Source organism: Taudactylus pleione, unplaced genomic scaffold, assembly GCF_031769625.1.
Source record: "Taudactylus pleione unplaced genomic scaffold, aTauple2 ptg000203l, whole genome shotgun sequence".
Lineage (NCBI taxonomy): Eukaryota > Metazoa > Chordata > Amphibia > Anura > Myobatrachidae > Taudactylus > Taudactylus pleione.
In genome coordinates this window covers 1,659,619-1,682,290 of record NW_028284605.1, presented here as the reverse complement: position 1 = coordinate 1,682,290, position 22,672 = coordinate 1,659,619, and the positions used below count along the sequence as shown (strand labels likewise).

The following is a 22,672-nucleotide window of genomic DNA, read 5'->3' as shown; positions in this document are numbered from 1 at the left end:
TTGTATGGGATTATTGTTCATATGGTTTTAAATATTATATAACTTATATATAAAATTATTTGGTCTAGTTGTTGGTCTGTCCAGTTATGCATTTGGTACATCCCTGCACCAATTGGAATGAAATCAACGCGAGGTGGTCCAGTTGGATTCTGGCCAGGTTTTAGGGGGGGATAGGGTTCTGGTTGGACCTCTCGTTGGTGTACGCTGGGCAGAACTTTGACCTGGGAAGCCTGTTCTGGATGGACTTTGATGTAAACTTTACAGAGGGGTGGCATTTGATCTGGGGTGCCTAATGGAGTAGTTGGAGCCTTGGTCGGACCGCACGATAGAATGCATTGGGCAGAACTTTCCTTATGGGTGTGTTGGAGGAGTAGCTAAGCTGCTAATTATTTTTAAAATGTTGACAGTTACATCCAACTCATTGATAACTTAATATCTTCAAGATTTAAACCCAGGCAACGCCGGGTACTTCAGCTAATAGTCTATATATTCTAAGATATTCGCCATTAAATTTATGGGTGGGATGCATGACGCATTCTGCTGGTCTTCGCATGCATGTCGGTGTTGGTAACGATCCCCACAAAGGACCGCTTTGTTGTAAGAGCCGCCCTTTGCGATTGAGGGACTTCCGGGTCTGTGACCCAGAAGCCCCTCTGGCATCCTTCTGCGCCTGCGCAGTAGGACGCACACGCCGTGGGGGCTGCTGGGAGGGATTTGATTGGATCCATCTATCAGCACTCAGCGGAGAGAAGCCCATAGGCTTCTATGGGTAAAGTCATCAGGAAGATGGCGTTACCCACCGCAACCAAGCCCTGCAGTGAATCGCATATGAGAAATGCAGTCAAACTTGCATTTTCAGGGTTTGACTGCATTTTTCCCCTTGATGCATCCCGCCCTATACTGTATATAAAAAAGCCTTGAGAGATAGCGTTTTTTTTTTTCTCTTTGGGCTTATTTGTTGTGCAGCCAACATTTTTCCTTCTATAAATCAAAATAACCATAAGAAATATAGCTTATTTTAAAGGAAATTAAGGTAATCAAGCCCATCTTCTTTTGTTATTATTCAGACTATTTACCAAATCTCTGTAGCACAGTCAGAATAAATCATGTATTCCAATGCAGTTATCTGCCTACATGGCACAAATGCTGAAAATGCATTTAAAGTGCTGTTAGACCGATCTGTAATAATGAACCTCTGCAGCAGCTTCATAGATTTGGAGCACAACTACATCTCACTCTTTTAGCGTCGGCCAGCACTGCTTAAGATAAATGACCCTGTTATTTCTCTATCTAGAACGTTCATATAAAAGGAAAAGTAATCCCTAAAGGTAGGAGGAAATTGACAGGCGCACAACACATGGGCTCTGTGCTGTTAGTTAGAGAGAATCTCAAGGCTGTTGAAAAATAAGCTGGCTGGCCATAAGCGCGGTGTGCTGGTAGAGGAGTTGATAACACTTTGCAATGATATATATTGCCCCAGGGAGAATGACAGTCCCAGAAACCTTTTAGCTGCAGTTCTGTTACAAAGAATCATACTGTAAATCATATGGAAAGGTATGAATTAATGTTGCTACTTTCTTATTTGCAGATAGTGGTTTTATGATAGATACCAGAATGTTTTAATTGTACAGTTTTCTGGAAATGGAAATGTTTACCTTTAGGGGTAGTTCAAGGCCGAGAGGGCTAAGTACCCTTTTGGCCCACGGGCCTGCTGTGATCACCAATTTGTTGGCCTCATAGGCACTGAAGGTGGTTGTCACGGTAACTACCGGTCCTGGCTGTATATGCTTTACCTTTTGCCCATCTTTGATGATTCCACCCATTCGTTGGAATTGTTCCTGTAAGACATAGCAGAGACATTCATAGTAGATATATTTCATGTGACAATACATCAAATGCATTCTTGCTATGACAAGCTATAGAGATACACAGAATGAAGTTGCCTAATCAATTTAATGGCCCATATTAGGTGCGTGTGAGGGAGAGGTTCTTCTAGACAAGAAAAACAATACACAAATTCCCCCAGCACACTGCAATATGTCAGCAAAAGACACCTGCATCCTATCTGATTCAGCAAGGATCGCTATTCTGCTAATACTCATGCAATGCAGTTGCTAATATCAGAGGTGATATGTAAATGTTTGCATTCACATTGCAATCGCAGCCTAACATAAGTTCGCCCACTTCCCCTGACTCACATCCGTATACTTTGGCAACATAGCAAAATGATTGGTAACATCGACTAACATCGGAGCCATACGCACAGTTAAGGCAGGTCAGACCTCACTCAGGAACTGCTAACTTCAGCGCACGCTGTGAGGCCTCAGGCTGCATATGGTATCGCAGTGGCTAATTTATGCACGCCCCTGCAACGCAGTTGAAACGCACTGGCACACCTGCGTTTGGTCGACCACCCCCCCGTTACCACCCACAAGCGGCAATTCCTGTTAATCACTCTGTGATGGGTCTGCGTCGCCACTGCGATCGCATTTCCGATCGGCCGATTGTGTGCGTATTAGGAACTGCGATCCTTGCTGAATCAGGCCCTCAGTTACATACCTTTGCAAATACATGATAAGCCACTAGCCATGTCAAGGCTCCTCTGCTCTGGTGGTTCTACACTACATAATAATAGCCCCACTTTTGTTTCTAAACTGAGCCAACTCACCTGGAGGCAGCCCAGGATCCACCAGGTGAGTTGGTACTCAATTTAGAAACGCATGAATGAATATATGACCCACTAATTGATCAAATAATTGCCCTAGATTCCCGTTCTAGGGAAATCATTTGTATCTGCATACACTGTTTGCGCATGCTCAGTCCGACAGCCTTGTGTGGCGCGCACGCCAATCAGCGGCGGTTTCAGTAAGTGTAGTGCGGACCACAGTGAGTTCGATCCGCACTACACAGTAACAACACACTGCCGCTGGCAGAGACAGACTCCTATTGGCTGCTGCATCCAGGGAGGGAGTCGGGCTGGAGCTCACTCAGTGGGTGATGTTAGAGACACGTCATGACATCTCTCCCAGAGTGCAGAGTGGGCCAGGAGGTGTTTTTATTTTTTTTGTGTGTGTGTCTTTGTCCTATTTATGTAAAGGGCACTGCATAGGGGGCATTTCTGGGGGCACTGCATATGGGGGACTAATACTATGGGCACTATTTAAGTGACACTTCTGGGGGCACTGTATAGGGGGGACTACTACTGGGGGCACTGCATAGGCAGATCACTACTGGGGCACTGTATAAGCGGCACTGCTTAAGAGGCACTACTGGGGGTACTGCATAGTGGGAGCACTGCTGGGGGCACTATATAAGGGGCACTACTGAGGTCACTGCATAGGGGGACCACTACTGGGGGCACTACATAAGGGGGACCACTACTGGGGCATGACTTAAGGGCCCTGTATGTGAGGCACTACTGGGGGCACTGTAGAAGGGGCACTACTGGGGGCACTGTAGAAGGGGGACTACATTGGGGGACCACTACTGGTGGCACTGTATAAGGGGCACTGCATATGGGGACCACTACTGGGGGCACTGTATAAGGGGCACTACTAGGGGTAGGGGGGTCTTTAATAAATCATGCTGGCTTAATTGATTTGCCTGCTGCATTCATGTTTTTAGTGATAGAGGCGTGTCTGTATCAGTCAGTATGTGTGTACCCCATCATAGGCTGAGTGGTATATTTTACTATAGTGGTCCTAAATCCTGTGTAAGCTGTTTTGATCTATCTATCTATCTATCTATCTATCTATCTGTGTCTAAATGTTTTTGTTTCTATGTTGTTTATTCGTTCAGTAACCAAGAATTTGGAAACCCCCTATCAAAATCCTGCGTTTGCCACTGGTGCACAAACTCAACTAGATAAACACCCCCGAAAATGCATTCCAAATAGCGTGACATGAATTGATAAAGGAATGGTAATTTTCAGGGTTTTGTACAGAATAATAAATAAACTCCTTAGTAACAGCACTTCCTTAGGGACCTTTCAGAGCTATGTTTTCCACATTTGGAGTACGACGTATCAAGGAAAAAGAAATAATTTATTTTATAATGTTTTATAATAAATAAAGTAGTGAGCAAATGTGTGTGGAGTCTTTGGGCCTGATTTTGAGTTTGGCGTTGGAGCGTCTGTGTCTGCATCTTTTGGCGGTATTGCCTCTGCGACTTTATGCAAATACAGCTACAAGTCCTTCCCTGGGGTACTGCTATGCATCTGCATGCGCAAGGATTGAGACGACCACTTTGAGGTATTGAGATACTCAAATACCGCTTGGTGAGTTTTTAGATGCGACCATCGTTTGCACCATTTCTGAGATCGTGCTTCTCCTGTGCGCCTCAATTGCAACTACGACTCTGTACATGAGGAATCTGGATGCACACGCAATGCAACTTAGACACATGCACAGAAGAAAAAAATCGCTTCACTGTGTCCAACATTGCTGCCGTGCCCAACTCAGAATAACGCCCTTTCACTCAGTATCTTTCTATTAATATTCTGTAGATGTACTTTTTTTAATGTACTGGTATATTGGGTAGAGATTGTAGGGACCCTTGTCCATTAAACTGGCGCCCAGTATTGGCAAATTTGTGGTCCCAATGTTGCTGATTCCCTCTCCATCCATTTCAGTCTGGGACAGAGTGGTAATAGCAGGGCTCAGCAGCCTGTAGTAACTTTACACTATGGTAGGGTGATGCCCTATATGCGGTCTTCCTATTACAATGGAAACTAGCAAGGTTATTTTGTGTTGGGACTGGCCGAGGATTTGGGCAGGGAGCACACTGCTCATTTTGTAATCATATACTATTGGGAAGGAGACCACATTGTGTTTTTGTTTTATTTTTATTCCAATTTAAATTTGCCAAAATTTGTGACTTCTGAGCCGCATTTTGTGTGAATCGCAGCAATCTGAATTTCTGAGGCTTAATACAACCCTAATTGTGACAGATCCAACTATTTTGCCTGGATGTTTAATTATGTATAAATTAAATATAATGTTAGTAAAAATGATTAAACTGATCCATAATGTATTTTAGAGGTGAACTCATAGCAAGTAAAACAGAGCTACACTGCCGTCTGCTGTAGTCCCTAAAGAGTTTCAGTGCTCTTTCCACCGTAAAACAAAGAACTATTTATAAACAAAGCAATTTCACACTTTGGATACATGCTCTCTGTAGAATGAAGACGTCTGTGTGTAAACTTTGATTTTTTTCCTTCTTATGAAATATATTTTAATCATTAGCTAATCTAATTACAGTGAACTTTCAAATCTGTATCCAGCTGGGGGACATGAAATGTTTTGTTGAAAATGACTTAATATAAAACGTTGTATAATGATGTGTACATTCCACAGCTTTGCAGGCAGCTAATAACTATTTCTCTGTTGGATACAACAGTATGGGAAGAGATACTGTACCTGCACGGCCAGCAGTGCCTTATCTGCTCTTAGAACTCCACCGCCATGATCACAGCAAACAACTTCTCCAGGTTTCAGGAATAGTCCTGGATGTTTCAGTTTTAACTGTTCTTGAGTCAGTTGCTCCCATGGCGTCTGGTTGTTGGTCATATTTGTACATACTGACTCAAACTCTTCATTCCCAGCTGGAGCTATCATGAGAAGTCCTGTTTTCCTGTGGACACAATGAAAGAAGCACTAAAACCACAATAACAATGCACACCTAGTAATACAATGATATCCGAGTGTTCTGTAATAACGGGGATTCTTCAACTAATATTGGCACATTTCTTGTAGTTTAAGCAAGGCAGCTGCTTTGGATTTCACCTCTATACTGGAATCCTCTTCCATTAGCTTTCTTGCTAAAAGAGCCTATATGTGACTAGAGGTCAGGCTTAAGGCTATCAAAGGGCTATACAATCGGGAAGCCAGCTGCCATATTCCCGACAGCCGGCTTCCCGACTGCTTTATCCCGGCGTGGAACAAATGACCGGCGTCTATATCTAGACGCATGTCATTTCCCCGACACCGGGAAACAGTCGCCCGGCATCCCGATCGAAGGGATGCTGGGCGCCGCAAGCAGACAGCCGTGGGGGGGGGGGGAGGGTTAGGTATAGGGCACCCGGGGGGGGACTTAGGGTTAGGCACCCCCCCTGGAGGGTTTGGGTTAGGCTAGGGGGAGGGAGGGTTAGGGTTAGGCACCCCCGGGGGGGACTTAGGGTTAGCCCCCCCGGGGACTTAGGTTTAGGCAACGGGGAAGGGGGGGTTAGGGTTAGGCACTTAGAGGGGGGATTAGGGTTAGGCACAGGGGGGAGGTTAGGGTTAGGTGCCCCTAAGGAGGGTTAGGGTTAGGGGGGGTTAGGTTAGATTAGTTGATACTTACCTTACCACGATCGGGATTTCCAGCGATGTCAGGCTTCCGCTGCCGGGCTCTGCTGTTTTGTCAGGCTGCCGTTGCCGGGATTCCAACTCCCGGCCATGCGGCAGCAAGGATATCATACCGATTCCATCAAAGGACCTCATTTACTAGCAAACAGGATGTGCCCCACAAAACACCATAGTTTCAGACCAGTGCTAGTGGATGGTCACACAGTATTGTCCATGGTGCATGAACACTATTTTCCCCAAACTAGAAGTGTGTTTTCTTGTGATAGGAGGTAGAGCAATCTCAGGAAGTGCAATGTACCAATGTCTAAACTTTACATCAAAGTCCAACCTTATGTCACTTAAATCCACCCCTTTCATTAATTAAAAGCAAGTATTTTACTCTGTGCCTTAAATTCATAGATGAAAGCCAATGTGTGTTGTGAGCTATTCCCATTGTACTAAATTGTATGAAAACGTCACATCTAAGCATTGGGTAAGGCTATCTTAAAAAGGAACTGGCTAAGACTGTCATCACAGGCGAGATGCACCAACGTCAGAAATGCGGTCAAGCCCCCGAAAAAGATGTTTTAGGGGTTTCTCCTATGCGCCAAGCTTCAGTATGCGATACATTCTGGATCTTGGACTCAGTGGGTAATGCCATCTTTACATGGCATTACCCTATAGAAGCTTATGGGCTTCTACTTGCAATGTGATGTGAGAGGGATCCATCGTGTCATTCTGCGCATGCTTAGACCTGAAGGAAATATATTTAGTAAAAAAGACGCCCACTGCCAGCTTCTGTGCTCAGTTGCTGCATCTGCAGAATTGGATTAACTCTCAGGTTAACCATGATGTCTGGTAAAATCACACTGTTGTGGCCAATGATGCTAAGTCTTAGGATGCAGCCTCAGAAAATAGAGTAAAGACGCCTGCGTTTTCTGGAATGCTGCCTGTCACTACCCCCCAAATGCCAGCAGCATGTCAATCATGCTTTGGCTTTTGGGGCACTGCGAGCAACATCGCAACTCCAGATCTGCGCAGATACACAACCATCAGCAAAAATAATAGAAATAGCGTCCACCACTGAAACAGCCCGAGCCTGGAATCACGGATAAGTGTGCTTCAAAGAATTTTTCTTTTGATGTACGTGCTTTATTCTTTATTAAAAAATCTTCTTGTGAAAAGTACTTCATGATTGCTGAGAATTGTGTATGATCCTTTTAGGAAGGGGTTAATGAAGGGGGAGCTGCACTTTCAGCAAAGTGACTAAAGTGCTGCAATAAATTGACTGCTACTGCATGCTATAACAGAAAGAAGGAAATGTGCACATAACCATAATATATATATATATATATATGTATATATATACACGCACACACACACATACATATATACTGGACCTGATTCAGACTCGCTCGCTAGATGCAGCCGCTCGCTCCCAGCGTATGGTAATTCAGCTAAGTGATGTCAAGGCATTCGCTCACACGGCAAGGGATAAGCACGCCCACAATGTCTTGGCGAGCGATCACTTTGCGTTTTTAGACGCCCACTAGCCTGTCTTTAGCCGCCCACTAGCGTACGTCATCTCCAGGAAGTATATACAACCATCGGTACATCGGGAACCATCGGAACAGACCACAATGCTTGCGGTTGACAGTACCCTACCGCAAGCACTGCTAGCAGCTCAGAGTAAAAATCAACCAAGTGACGTGTACTATGCCTGATAATTATGCACGCCTCTGAAACGGCGTTGAAATACTCTGGCACGCCTGCGTCCGCAACTCCACTCTCCCCGTTATTACTGCCCTGCCCCTGTAACCAATTTATCAAGAGATATAACCCAAGCGCCAGTGGTGGTTTGTTGTCAACTCCCCTCCTTGTGTGAATTGCAGCACACCCACAGGAAGTATTGCCACACTTCCAACAAAAGCAGAAATATACACAAAAATTGTAGGCAGTGTCTAAAAACACATATCAGGGAGTATAGATTTAAATCACATTTAATAAAATCTCATATATCGGAGTTTAAGTGAACAATCAGAAGCATCAATAAAACTTCCGGGAGTATATAAAAGATATATACAACATGTGTTTAAATAAAGCACAGAATCACAATTCAATATTATGATATCAAACAAACAGATACAATAAAAAATCTCTAATACTTATCATCTGATGAATATGCATCTAAGCTCCAATGCATCTGTAAAAACAAATGTTTTAAGCAAAGTTCAAAGAGGCCCAGTTGATAACAATGTATCTGGTAGCTGAGAAAAAGCTACTTGTGTAGCAATAGGTTGAGAGCAAGCACCTTCCGATCGTTCGTACTAGTTTGCACACATGCACTGTGAACTACATGCATGCGCACATTAGCGAACATCGTCTACAACGAGCGGCCGCTTGCTAGCGAGTGGGTCTGAATCAGGTCCACAGCTTGACAAACCTGATCTGAAACGTTGCTATTTATGTGAAAATAAACTAGTATAGTTTATGCAAATTTTCCTGATTGGAATGCAAATTAGAGCAGTGGGAGTGGAACATAAAGAGAAATGTCAATTTGTGGAAAGTGTAAAATCAGCAGATTAAAAATAGGGGGTTCACTGTTTATTTCCCACTACTCCAAGGGGTTAGATTGAATGTAGAACTGTTTTTGCACCTGGCACCAGTGGGATCTGGCTTATAGCTTCTAGTACTGGGCTGTTGGTAATATATTATTTATCTAACCATCAACACTGTAGATGGAGCAAGTAGGATGAGCTCCCAGTCCTCCTCTGCATTAGGGCAGCTATGCTGGAATGAGTACTGGATGTCAAGCCTATGACAAACTAATTTGTTTATTTATTTTTTTGTCTAAAGCTACCGTAACTCATAAATCATTAATATTGTTTTCATTTTTATTCCTGTATGGACATTCCCTCTTCCATGATGTCTGCTTTGACCTTTAAATCATTTGAAGGACATTGCAGACACATTGTGGACCAGTCTAGACCTGCACTGAGCAGTTGATAAACTTTTCTAAGGAGCCTTTTCCACCCAACGAGGTAAGGTTCACATGATTCTTTTTAGGGGGTACCATATTCTTTTTCCATAGACAGCTTAATAAAACATAGTAAATTATCCTGTGAATGCAAAAGGATTAAAAATGTGTCTTTCCTGGGAATTGTTCAGTGTGGTCTCTAGAGACATTCGGTTGCTTTCTGTAATATCCCTGAGGTGGCTTAAAATAGATGTATTGTTAGATGAAACACAGCGGAAGATGCAGAGTATTGGCCTGTTTAGTGGGGGGTAAGGGGGGCTTACAATATTGTATATAGAGCTCTGTGAGTGGCAGCCTGGAAATGAAATATGTAAGGTGGGGTTTGGGGAAAAAAAATCCAAACAATTTTATCACAGAGGTGAAATTGCCCTTGACGGGAAGTCTCGGCTAGAAATAGCAATTTGCACACAAGAGACATAGAACGTGCAAAGAACATAGTGATTTTCATTTTAACAGTGGAATACAGCTGTAGAAACCAGAAAGCTGTATTATGAGAACAGTGAAAGAGCCTATGCCATAATAAAAATAATATCAATGTATGGAACATACAAGAATTGCACAATGCAGTACTGGACAATTAGCAGAACATACAGGCAATGTCAAGGTCACACAACGTTACTGGGTCAGAACTTTCCCAAATTTTTAAGCAGAATATATAAAAAATTATATTTTAATTTCTGATTGGACAAGTAAAATGTGATCATTACTCTACAGGAATTAATTATATCCATACAACAGCTACACACATATAGTCTTGCCCTATTCTGTTTCTGTTCTGCATTCACCAAGGTCCCTCGCTGGTGCTGCAAAAGATATGCGCTCCATTCAAATTATTGGATTTAAAATCTTTCCTGCTGCACAGCTATGCTTCCTTACAGTACACAAAACACAATGCTTAGAGTGTGTTCTGCTCATGTGGAAGGAAATATTTATAATCTGGGTTTTTCTTTCTGTGTTTATTGAGAAGAATATATTTATGCAATTATAGGAAAAGGGATATAATATATAAGATAGTAGGGGAAAAAGACAAAGAAATTGGAAAACAAATGCACTACTTAGCTTTAATGCAGTTAAATTATTTATCAGCGTAAGTGTGTGCTGCATACAGAATGAAAGGTTTACAACTCACGACTGTATATCTATATTTATATCATTATTATGATATTTTAGATGTAGTATAGGAGGTCTACGCTATCAGCTTTGCTGTAGTCATGATTTTCGCCAAGAAATATAAGGATAATTTTAGGATTAAGGAAAATAAATCAATTTATTCAACATAATTTATGTTCTCTGGGTCTCAGTGGTTTGTGCCTCAGTAAATATATTCTTTAGACTTGGGTTAAATGCAAGAAAAAACATTTCTTGGTTCTCCTGATTATCCAATGTGCCTCTGCAGGGTTGAAGCAGGCAGCCTCACAGAGGGGAACTAAATGAATGATGTAAGTGTATAAGATACAGCAAATGCTGTATAAAGTGTAAACTGTAGCCGCTACTGTACAACATAACTCATATAGTACATCTCAATGTTCCCAGTGACAGGAAAAGAAAATTTTAGATTAGTGCCAACGAATGCTCTTAACAAGCAACATTATGTTTAGCCAAATAGAATGTGAGAGCCAATACATAAATATATGTTTAAAGAGAGACAATGTTAAAAGCTTAGCTAACCAATGTGTACAATACATCCAACATTTGCTAGCAAAGACCCTGCTTTACTTTAATGTAATGACATGCCCAGAAAGGAAATCAGAGCTCTGCCCGACAAGGAAGGATTATAGTAAAAATAGATTGCACATATAGAGTACTGATCAATTTCATTCGGATAGGCAGTCTCTGATCCATGGGCCCGATTCAGAATAGTGTGCAAATCTAATGCTTTTGTACTACTCCGATTGTGGGAAACCTGTGCGCATGTCACATGATCACTCGCAGTTCCCCCAAGCCGCAGCCTGATTGACAGGCTGCAGCAGTTTAGGGCCGAGGAGTGGGTGGGGTCAGCCTCTGTTCCTAGAAATGGAGGCATGTTGCCCCATTTTCTGGGAGTGCCAAGGCCAGGGACTGCGTCTTCCGATGCAGATTTACCGTCCTCTGCACTGGAGCTGCGAGGTGCAATCTGTAACCTCAGGGTTACTCCGATTGCCGATGGTATTTCAGATCCGATGCTGTGTCTGACTGTGATGCAGTCAGGACTAGACGCCTTCTGCAGCATTTGCATATGAGTTGTATGGTACTGCACAGCCGCTTCCCTGCAGCTGTGCAATACTGTACTACTCTGAATCAGGACCCATGTTCCATTCCCTTTTGGAAGGTTTATGTGAACTTTTTTACGTCTCCTAGGATGCACGACCTGAAAGATGTTCCTATAGATACTCATTGTTCTGGTATGACAATGTTTCTGCATCATCATACTGCTGGACAGGACAGAATACCCTACACTGATAAGGGACTCACACCTTAACACTTTGGTAAATGACCCCCAAATACCCCTGCATTGAGTGCACACAACTAAATATGGATAATTACCCATATGCCAAGTTGTATGCATCAATGCAATTGCACCGCCCCTATCTATACATTTGGTTTTATAGCGGTCACCATTATCACTGCGGACCTGTGCCAGCCCCATCCTGGTGCAAGAATGTGAGCACAACTTTGCATAGACGCTCTCTGACTGAACCTAGCCTATGTGTAAATTCCCTGTTGCCATCCATTTGTACCCATTCTACTGCAAGTGAAGATGTGTGCGAATGACAAACAGAAAATGATAGGTGGCGCCATGCAGCGCCCCTTGCCTTGCGGAGCTTTGTGCCATGCACCACCCTAGTTACAGCCCTATAAATATGTACAACTGCCGTACCAAGAGCTAGCTACTTGTACTTACCGACTGTGCAAAAAGTAGCCAGACCTACCCTGGCTCGAGTACTAAGAACACTTCTAAAAACCAGTTATATAAGGTAAAGTCTTCGGCTGTTCTTGCTTTATTGCACATAATTCATGTTCTTAAGGTGCTTGAACTGAAGAAGGTCCTTAAGGGAATGAAAACTTCAGCGTCTGTTTAAAGTGAAACACAAAATAATCCATATATTTTTCACACCACTGTGAGGCGATTGTCTCTTGGGGACGACCAGGCTTGTAACAAATAACCTTATATTTTTAATAATGGAATAGTTCTACAGCTCTATGGAAACTGTGCATTAAATATTAATTTCATTGCTGGGAGTGGAGACTGGCCATATGTCTTACGTTAATGTGACTGTTTCTTCATACAGGTATTTTTTATCCATGGACTTTACAGTTTACACGTCCTGTTTAAAGTGCAGGAAACAGAGGCGTATAACCTGTTAATCATAAACACACTGCAACTGCCAGAGCCAAAAGCTATTTTAGCTGCAATACTTGGTGCCCGTTGAGAAACGCACATTGTAATGAAAATATGGAAATTGACCATGCTGCATAGTTGAGCCTCAAGGCTTCTATCTTACACCACAAGAGTTTGTTTAATGTAAGCAGAAAACATGGCAATATTTCACTTAGAGAAGCCTCTAGATTTTAAAAGGGGAGATATAACCTACTTAGCATATTTTATATACCAAAGGCCATTTCAGAAAAATTGAGTAAAAATGCAGTTTGAATCTATTTTATTATAGTTTGTGTCTTCTACCTCTTGTGTCCATTCATATTCCCTTGAGAATGTAAGCTCTTACGAGCAGGGCCCTATAAAATTTTCTTTACATAATTACAGTATGTCATCTTCATATTATAATTATGTATATATGTAAATTTGTGAACTTGTTTGTATCAGTTTGTACATAGGCAATTTGTTATTTGCGTTATTCCCCTATGTACAGCAGTATGGAACCTTTATAAATAAAAGATAATATTTTTTGCATAACTGCACAAGGCTTTTGTAATTAAATGCTGGCTACTGTAGGCATTGTAGCATACTTTCTGCAACACTGATAACACTATAGGCCAGTGGTCGCCAACCCGTAGCTAGTGGTCTTAATTTTGGTAGTTCACCTAGCTGCAGTACTGCCAAGTAAACTAGGAAGAAGTGACCACTGATGTGTGTAACCCCGTGGTGTCAACGCCATGGATGGAGCCATAGGGAAGCACGTCAGGTGATTGCCACAACCTCTACAGCAATCACCTGATGTGCTTCCCTGTGGTTCCACTCACGGCATCTACGCTACGGCGGAGCGAGTGACTCCCGCACAGCCCTGCCGGAAAATCACACAGCAGCCCTGCCTATACAATATCTTTCACTCCTCTACTGCACGCACCTCTTTGGAGCCGGTAATGAACAGTGAAATGTGCCTGTGATAACATTTTATTTACAAACTACAACAATATCACTATAATAATTAAATGCATTGTTGTTTTCTTTGAAACATTTTCTTTAATTTTCATTAAATTAATTTCAATTGTTCGATTATTAGCCAGATAACTTGTCCACATCTGCAGCCAAATTTTGTGCTCAGAAATACATGTTAATATCCACCTGTATTTACAGTTGACTTCATCAATGCAGCAGCTCCTCCCCAACACGTCTGGCTAGTGAAATCTACTGTCATCACTATAGGCATGCAGCTTCACCAGGCTAGTGGCAAACGCAGGATTTTGAAAGGGGGGTTTCCAAATCTTTGGTTACCGAACCAATGACAAAACATCTAGCCACAAATATAAATATATATATAGCTATAGATAGATAGAAACAGCTTACACAGGATTTAGGACCACTACAGTGAAATATACCACTCAGCCTATGACGGGGTACAGACACACTGACACACACACACACACACTGACACACACACACACACACACACACACACACACACACACACACACACACACACACACACACACACACACACACACACACACACACACACACACACACACACCACTAAAAAACATGAATGCATTAGGCAAATAAATAAATACAGTCAGCATGATTTATTAAAGACCCAACTACCCCCCAGTGGTGCCCCTTGCACAGTGCCCCCAGTAGTGGTCCCCCCATGCAGTGCCCCATATACAGTGCCCCCCTATGTAGTGTCCCCAGTAGTGGTCCCCCCTATGCAGTGCTCCCAGTAGTGCCCATTATACAGTGCCCCCAGTAGTGGTCCCCTGTATGCAGTGCCCCTTATACAGTGCCCCCACTAGTGGTCCACCCTATGCAGTGCTCCCAGTAGTGGTCCCCCCTATGCAGTACCCCCAGTAGTGGTCCGCCCTATGCAGTGCCCCTTATACAGTGCCCCCATTAATGGCCCCCCCTATGCAGTGTTCCCTGTAGTGCCCCTTATACAGTTCCCCCAGTAGTGGTGCCCCTTATATAGTGCCCGCAGTAGTGGTTGTCCTTACACAATGCCCCTTATACAGTGCCCCTAGTAGTGGTCCCCCCTATGCAGTGCCCGTTACGCAGTGTAAATGTATATAGTGGTGTAATGCGTTACTTGGGAGTAGGATATGGAAAATTGATTGGGTTTATGCTGCAGCTATAGACACTGGTGATTTCCCCATTGTCACCAAGAGTAAAATATAAGGTAAAAGAGGTTGTGTGTCGATTTGTTAGCGCAACATATGATTAATAATTGGTATGCAGTGGTGTGTATTTTCTTAATGTTTAATAAGTATGCAATGCAAAATAAGATACAATAAAATATTAACAGTGTCATGCACAAGTAAATTGATACTAAAATATGGATGAACAATATAAAGGTCTTAGTATAAATTAAAGGTATATATGTGTAAAAAAGGTAAAACAGACATAGAAATACAATATGGGTAAAACTAAATAAATGCAATGAAAATACAGTTATTAAGCCAATATAGTCAATTTGAGTCATTATAATTCGTGGGGCGGTCTAGGAGAACTTTGTATAGTAGATAAAGGTATGATCCTACGAAGTATCTTTTGTCACAGTTAAAGTATGTCAGCTCGGCAATGCTGCTGTATTGGATACAAAGTTGCAGGTTTCCGTGTTTGTTGCGCACACCTCCTACCTCATCATGCTGTATTGTTGCTGTCCTTAGTGTATGTGCGGCACATCCGTGTGTCTTTGCTTGTGTGGGGCCTCCCGATCCTTGCTTGTTATCCAGTCCGCTGCTGGTGCTTGGGTTGCTGCCTGCATACCAATTATTAATCATATGTTGCGCTAACAAATAGACACACAACCTCTTTTACCCCTTACACCGTGTCCCCAATAGTGGTCCCCCCTATGCAGTGCCCTTTATACAGTGTCCCTAGTAGTGGTCCCCCCGCTGCAGTGCCCCCAGTAGTGGTCCTTCCTATGCAGTGCCCCCAGTAATTCCCCTTATAGAGTTCCCACAGTAATTCCCCTATGCAGTGCCCCCAGTAATGGTCCATCCTATGCAGTGCCCATTACATATATAACACAACCTGAATCCCCGCTCCTATGCCCACCACCGTCTGCTCCTCTGTCCTCCCGCTCTGCACTATGGGAAAAGACGTCATGACATCTCTCCCATCACCCACAGCGGGAGCTGGAAGGTCAGAGCTCATGAGTGAGCTCCAGCCCGGCTCCCTCCATGGATACAGCAGCCAATAAGAGTCTGTCTGACTCTCATTGGCTGCTAAAACAAACGCACAGCCGCTGGGTAACCGGGTACTCAGAAACCCCCCATGCATGCGTGTATGCAGCCCTATCCTTGGTGCAAGACATCTGCCTAAAATCAGCAAGGTCACTTCATATGCTGTAGCCCACAATTCTCTTGACATGCCAGTGGAATACACACATTTGTTGCCCAGCTATACCCATTTAGCTAGCTGAGATGTCTACGACTCTGAATCACTTGTATTTGATCAAAGTTGTGTATGTACAGTAGGCTCCAACGCAGAGCCGGCCCTAGGCATAGACAAACTAAGCAAATGCCTAGGGCATTTGGAATGCCTAAGGACACCCAAGGCCGCCTAAGGCTGCAGAGCTTTGGGGCAGGCACGGCCAGCACCTGCTTCCTGGTGGGCAGAGACTATGGAAGCTACTAATGTCAATGTTCAGCGCCATGATCGGAGCTCAGCTGACAGATCCGATCGTCCCTGGCAGCAGCAAACAGTGAGCGGGCAGCGGCAGAATAGCCAGCGGCGGTTTGCGGGGATGGGGCACCTGGACGACGGCTAGTGGTTAGCACAGTTACTGTGCTGGGACAGGGGTGAAGGGTGCTGTGACCTGTGCTGGGAGAAGAGTGCTGTGATGGGTGCTGTGCTGGGTGTGGTGTGCTGGGAGTGCAGCACAATGGGAAGAGGGGCGACAGCACAGTGAGACCACGCCCCTTCTGTGAGGCTAAACGCTTTTTCAGGATCCCAGGGGGGGCACCACCCAAAATCTTGCCTACGGCACTAATTTGGCTCTGCTCCAACACATGCACAGTTGCTAAAAATTTTGAAATTTTCCTACAAAGCGGACTTACGTGCAATAATGATTCAGCCCCTTTGAGTCCATTTCAAAAAAAGAAAAAAGACAGGAGGAAAAAAATTATCACTTTTCACCTGGTAAAACCATGTAGCACTGCAGCTGGGAGTGACAGATTTAAAATGTGCAGAGAGATTTAGCAGCAGATTTACCAAGGTGCAGCAGAACAACATCAGCCTCCAACAAATAGATGTTTTGGTCAGGGAAAATAGACATTATCGATAAATGGTGTAAGACTGAGAAGAACTTAAAGAAAAGAATTAATGGTAAGGCCATTGCATAGTTGCAGCTTATGGGGCTTATTCAGAGTTGGGACCAAATATAAAAAAGATCAACTTTACACTTTGGCAAAACCATTTTCACTGCAGGAGGGGGAGATTTTAAACATGCAGATAGATTTAGATTTGGGAGGGGTGTGTCCTAGTTCAAAACTAAATTGTAGTGTAATAATAAAGCTGTCTAATATTTACCCGGCATGAAAATCAAAATACTGTATGTACAGTATCTGCAAGTGCATGTTAACATGCTTTGCTCCCAAATCAGAATCAGGCCAATGTTTGCTTGTTGTGCCCACTGCTCAGTTCATATACCAATGGTAGGGAACAATTGAGTGTCTTCTTATGAGTTATTCAATATATAGCAAAGTTGTTTGTCGAGAGTGTGGCAGAAGAAGCAAGTATTGAAAGAGTTTATCACTAAGAAGAAAGTGTAATTTTGTAGGAAATTACTAGTGATAGCCTGGTGGGTATTACATTTAGGGATAAGGTGGCATGTTTGCACTCCTACAGTAAGTAGCTGATCAACGAGTAGATCAGAGAAGGCACTGACAACTTTAGGTTATAGATAGTCATGATCCTATATTGGAGCAGAAGCCAAATGGGTTGGTGGGTCTCAACCACCCTTGTTTGCAAATATACAGTATAATGTATATAAAAAAACTATGTATTAAAAAAAATAAAAAGGAGGGAAGCTAGTGTGCAAAGCTGCATTTAATCCAGTATGCAGCAGGGAAAATAAGGTTTGGGGTGAAAATATAGGCCCTCATTCAGAGCCGTACGCTCTGAGCAGAGCGCACGCTCTGAATGAGGGCCGGCCTCCATAACTATGGAGCGTCCTCCTGGACGCTCGTATAGCTGTGGGTCACCACCCACAGCCTATACGAGCATGCAGTTTGATGGCCGCGATGGTCTTGACCATCACGACCATCGAAACTGCGAGCCGGAGCCTGTGGTTGAGGTTTTCAACCGCAAGGCCCGGAGTGATTTTGGCTCTATCAGAGCCAAAATCACTCCCACTGACATCACTAGTGATGTCAGTGGGCCGGCTTCTGACGGGAGGCGTTCCCTTAGGAACGCCCCCGTCAGGGAGGCACGCCCCTGGCACGCCCACCAAAGGGGGCATGCTGTCAATCAACATCGACAGCACGCCCCCTTTGATCAGACACAACGAGCGACGGAAAGTCCTTCGCTCGTCGCGTCTGGTGCATGCGCACGACGGAGCTCCCTCCGTCGTGCGCATGCTCAGTGCAGAACATCGACCCACTTGCGAGCGGACAGCCGCTCGCGAGTGGGTCTGAATCAGGGCCATAGACTGGTCGGCAAAATAAGGTGAGCTAGCCTCAGCCTGCACCGAGGCACTGTGTAATACGGCGGTGAAAGATGAACACCATCCATTCATCAGACATCTTTAACATGCGTATACAGGAAGCAGTGGAGAGAGCAGAGACTAATTTAGTAGCAGAGACTAATTTAAGTTGTGAAATGGACTTTTGAAAACTTCAGTAACTGGCTGGGCATCAGTTCTTTATTATACTCTAGTTTACAGTACTCATCAGGACAGGAGATCAGGTGGATGGGCTGGGAATACAGTGATGTGCAGTCAGGTGAGGCAGAGCCTTTCCTGTCAAACTTAGGTATACTCCAGAGTTTAGACAATAAAAATGATGAGAATATTTTAAAGAAAATATTATAAATATCTTCTTTGTGTTATTCTAATAATTTTTATAGTCAAAACTCTGAAGTAAAAAGTGTATGGCAGGTGAGGCACTGCCTCCCCTGCCTACCCTTTCTGCGCATTCCTGATCAAAACACACCAACTTTCCAGTACTACAGTATATACTGCTGCACCTTTGTATAATGCCCGCATGCACCCTCGGGTTCATATAGGTACAGATGTATCAGTATTCTGGCTCTGATACTAGCCAGTGCCTCCCCTGCCATTTACCCCACCACATGTCACCGTACAGTATATGGCTCTTTTTCTGGATAATGGACTTTAGGGTAGATGTATGAAGCAGTGTAGAGAGTGATAAGTGTGTCCGTGGAGATGTTACCCATGACAACCAATCAGCTTCTACCCATCAGTTTATATAATGTACTTGATGGATGCAACTTCAAAGCTGATTGGTTGCCATAAATGACTTCTCCACTGTCACACTTCTCCACTCTTTTCACTGCTTCATACAACTACCCCATAGTTTTGTGGCCCCTGCTTGCCTAAATAAATAGAGGACTGTGGCCATATTCTCCTTCATATTCGACTGCTCAGTGTTGTTTCATACATATATATCATTAAAATAAATGTTATTATATGGTGAATGTATGGGACAGATGGCTTCCCTGTCAAAATTCATGCTCTCCAGCCAAAACTTCCAGCCACCTTTTTACAATTTAGGGATGGACATCGATGGTTGATGTTTGCCGGCCATCGATCTTTTTCTTACAATGGTAGTGATTTTACACTACCATTGTAGTGGCGGCTTTCTGATATTTGACGCCATCAAATGGTAATGTTCTGATGGTTAATTTTTTTTTTAAATGCTGAGAGCTGCGCGGTTCCTGGCTGCAGTTCTCGGCATTGGGCATAGCAGTAAACAGTTACTGCTACGGGCCTTGACTCCACCCCATCTCACCCCCGATCCCGTCCTAAGTTCCGTCCTCTGACAGCCAGGCGCTATAGGGGTATTGCGCATGCGCAGACAGGGTGTTTTGCGCATACGCAAATCATTTGACTATTTTTTTTTCATAGAATACTTTTGATGTGATAGTTACTTACCATTGCATCAAAAGTTTCAATGGTGGAAGCTCAGCCATCATTTGGTGGTGGACTTGCGATGTCCATCCCTATTACAATCACTGTAAATTTACCTTAAAAAAACCATATATCATGGGAGAACATTTGGGACAAGGTACAGGAAATTCTTACTCCCACCCCAACAAACATTGATGTAGCCAGAGCAATGATAAAACAAAATATGCATCCCACGGGAATGGTATCGAAATACCGATGGCTCTTTGGCCACTGGTTCAAATGCCAACCCGGGAAGCCCGACAGAATGAGATCCCAACAAGTCGAGGTAAGCAATCTAACTCTCTCCTGTCCCCCACCTAAACCTAACCCACCCATAGTGGTGCCTAACCCTAACCCCCCTGGGGGGGGGCTAATTCTAACCCCCCTCCTGGAACGCTAAACCCAAGTCTCCCGGAGGGTGCCTAAACCTAACCTCTCCCCCGGGGGTGCCTAACCCTAACCCCCCCTCCCTGCACGCTAACACTAACATTCCTGGGGGGGTTGCTTAACCCATAAATCCCCCCGGGAGTGCCTAATCCTAATCACCCCTATCCCTGCTAACAGCGCATACTTACACGCCGTCCGGATGTTCGGGATTCCGGCGGTCGAGATGCCGACGCTGGTATCCTGATGTCCATCGGGATATCGCTGACAGCATTATGGCTGCGTGGCAGGATTGCAGCATCAGTATTTTGACTGCCGGCATCCCATCCGTCGGCATTAGAACTGCATCCCATCCCAGGCACATCCAGACTATGATATTAATGAAGGTACATTCATCCCAAGGCCAGCCCTGCTATTACGTCATGTACTGTATGTGGCTGCTTAGAGCTCCACACTGAGGAGGGTGCCAATGTGCAGCTCCAGGGTTGGCAGCCATGTAGAGAGACAGCCCCAGCATTTTGATTCGGTGCTGGATGCTGGATTTTTCAAACACAGCCTGTGAGATGGCAGTTGGGAGCTGATTGGCTGGCACTCCCACTGCCACTCCCACTGACATCAGCAATGATGTCAGTGGGGCCGGCCCGAAACGGCAAGCATTCTGGCGGGAATGCCTCCGTTTGGGCAGGCATGCCCCCTGCCCGCCTCCCAAACGGGGCGAGCTGTCACTCACCATCGACAGCTTGCCCCATCTGCTGCGAGACCCCTAGTGACGGAGCGTCCGTCACTAGCTGGGTCTCACGCATGCGCACGACGGAGCCGCCTCCTTCGTGCACATACCCAGTGGGGCAACATAGAGTCGGTTGCGAGCGCTCAACGCTTGTGACCGACTCTGAATGACCCCCTCTGTGCTGAGTACCGCAAACTATACTCCCCAGATTTCTTATGCATGTTCTGATTTAAATATTTTCCAGTGGCAATCTAAACTTTTGTCACTAGTATTTTAATTACATGATGTTTTAAAAATACTCTGAATTTGGGTCTTTCTTATTTACAAATTAGGGTAAAAAATATGGAAGGAAAAAAACTAATAAACTAAATTGAATTAACTCTGCAGAGCTCAACGTGACACTACTAGTTTGTTGCTAGAAAAAACAAGAGAACCAAGTGCAAATCTGTTATAAAAAGTAATTGAATCTAAATGAGGCACAAATATATCACACTGACAATATCAGAAAATGTCAGTTACAATGTAACATTGATCATAGCACATCTTATTATTACCCATTTAAAATGCCTTGTGGTAAAATCATCAATAATTTATCAGAGCCAAGGAGCAACAGGAGAGTTTCAGGAATCAAATGTGTAATTGGAACGAGCAAGAGAAATTAAACTCAATTTGCACAATAACTTTTCAAGGACAGATAAATGGAATAGAGCAATGGGTAATTTTTTTTATCAGCTCTGAGGCAGGTGAGTGACAATTCTGCAAACCATGCCATTGTCAGTGATTGTACAGACTGCTGTGGGTACGGAGGGCGGTGGAAGGTCAGTGTAGCGCAGAAATCATTGGCACAGTAGGATTGCTTTGTGCCCCCTTTGTGTACTATAATACAGAGATATGATAAATCTGCTATGAGGCAGCCTGAGCAAGACAGAGATCCATATTGATGGGAGGATCACGTGCCATCGAAACAAAAGGGTATGTACTGTCTGAGAGCTGTTGAAACCTACTGGGATAATTAATAAAAAAGAAGTTAATTTGGATGTGAGAGTATGGCAGCATTAGAATAATTAATACCTAATGATAGACTTCTGGAGTCCTCTTTCTTTTATGTGAAATCCTTAGCGGCTAGAAATAATTATCTTGCAGATTACTACTATGTAATTCAGCTGTGGTACTCTGCCACATTTTATGGCGAAAAAGGGCACAGAATGCTTAGAACATAGAGGGATATTGGTTTATAATCTTGTAGGAGAAGTGTTGTGCAATTTTATCTTACAATACCTCTGGGGGTTATGTAAAAATAAGTGATGTTATTCTCTAAAATCTTTGAATCAAAGTGTAACAATTATGTGAAGTGTAGGCAGCCATTTTTGGGGACTAACCAATATTTCAGTCAATTCAGTCTATTAATTCTCTAGGGCCTAGCGATATCACTGAGACGTGAGGCACAAACTACCGTAATTCCTAGTGAATTTATAGGCTACTTCCCCATGGATATTGTTCATACTACACAATTACGGAATGTCGACATCAGAATGTCAACACTGTCTGAATGCCAGTATTCAGGATGTCAACATGGTCGCAATGTCAACATTTGACATGTTGATATTGTCAGTGTTGACATTGTAAGTGTCAACATGTTCAGAATGTTGACATTATGCATACCGACAATGAGGTTGTCGACCTTACTATGGGGTCT

The 22,672-nt window shown here is 43.7% G+C and overlaps 1 protein-coding gene across 2 annotated transcripts in view; it reads right to left on the bottom strand.

Moving 5' to 3' along the window:
- Nucleotides 1-22,672, bottom strand: part of PIPOX (pipecolic acid and sarcosine oxidase) — an 85,284-nt gene that overhangs the window by 51,508 nt on the left and 11,104 nt on the right. For both annotated transcript variants that reach the window (XM_088477793.1, XM_088477792.1), the window contains exons 3-4: nucleotides 5,418-5,631; nucleotides 1,656-1,838 (exon numbers count right to left, since the gene is read on the bottom strand). In XM_088477793.1, coding sequence (XP_088333919.1) covers nucleotides 1,656-1,838; nucleotides 5,418-5,631 — 397 coding nt within the window. The remainder of the gene's footprint in view (nucleotides 1-1,655; nucleotides 1,839-5,417; nucleotides 5,632-22,672) is intronic.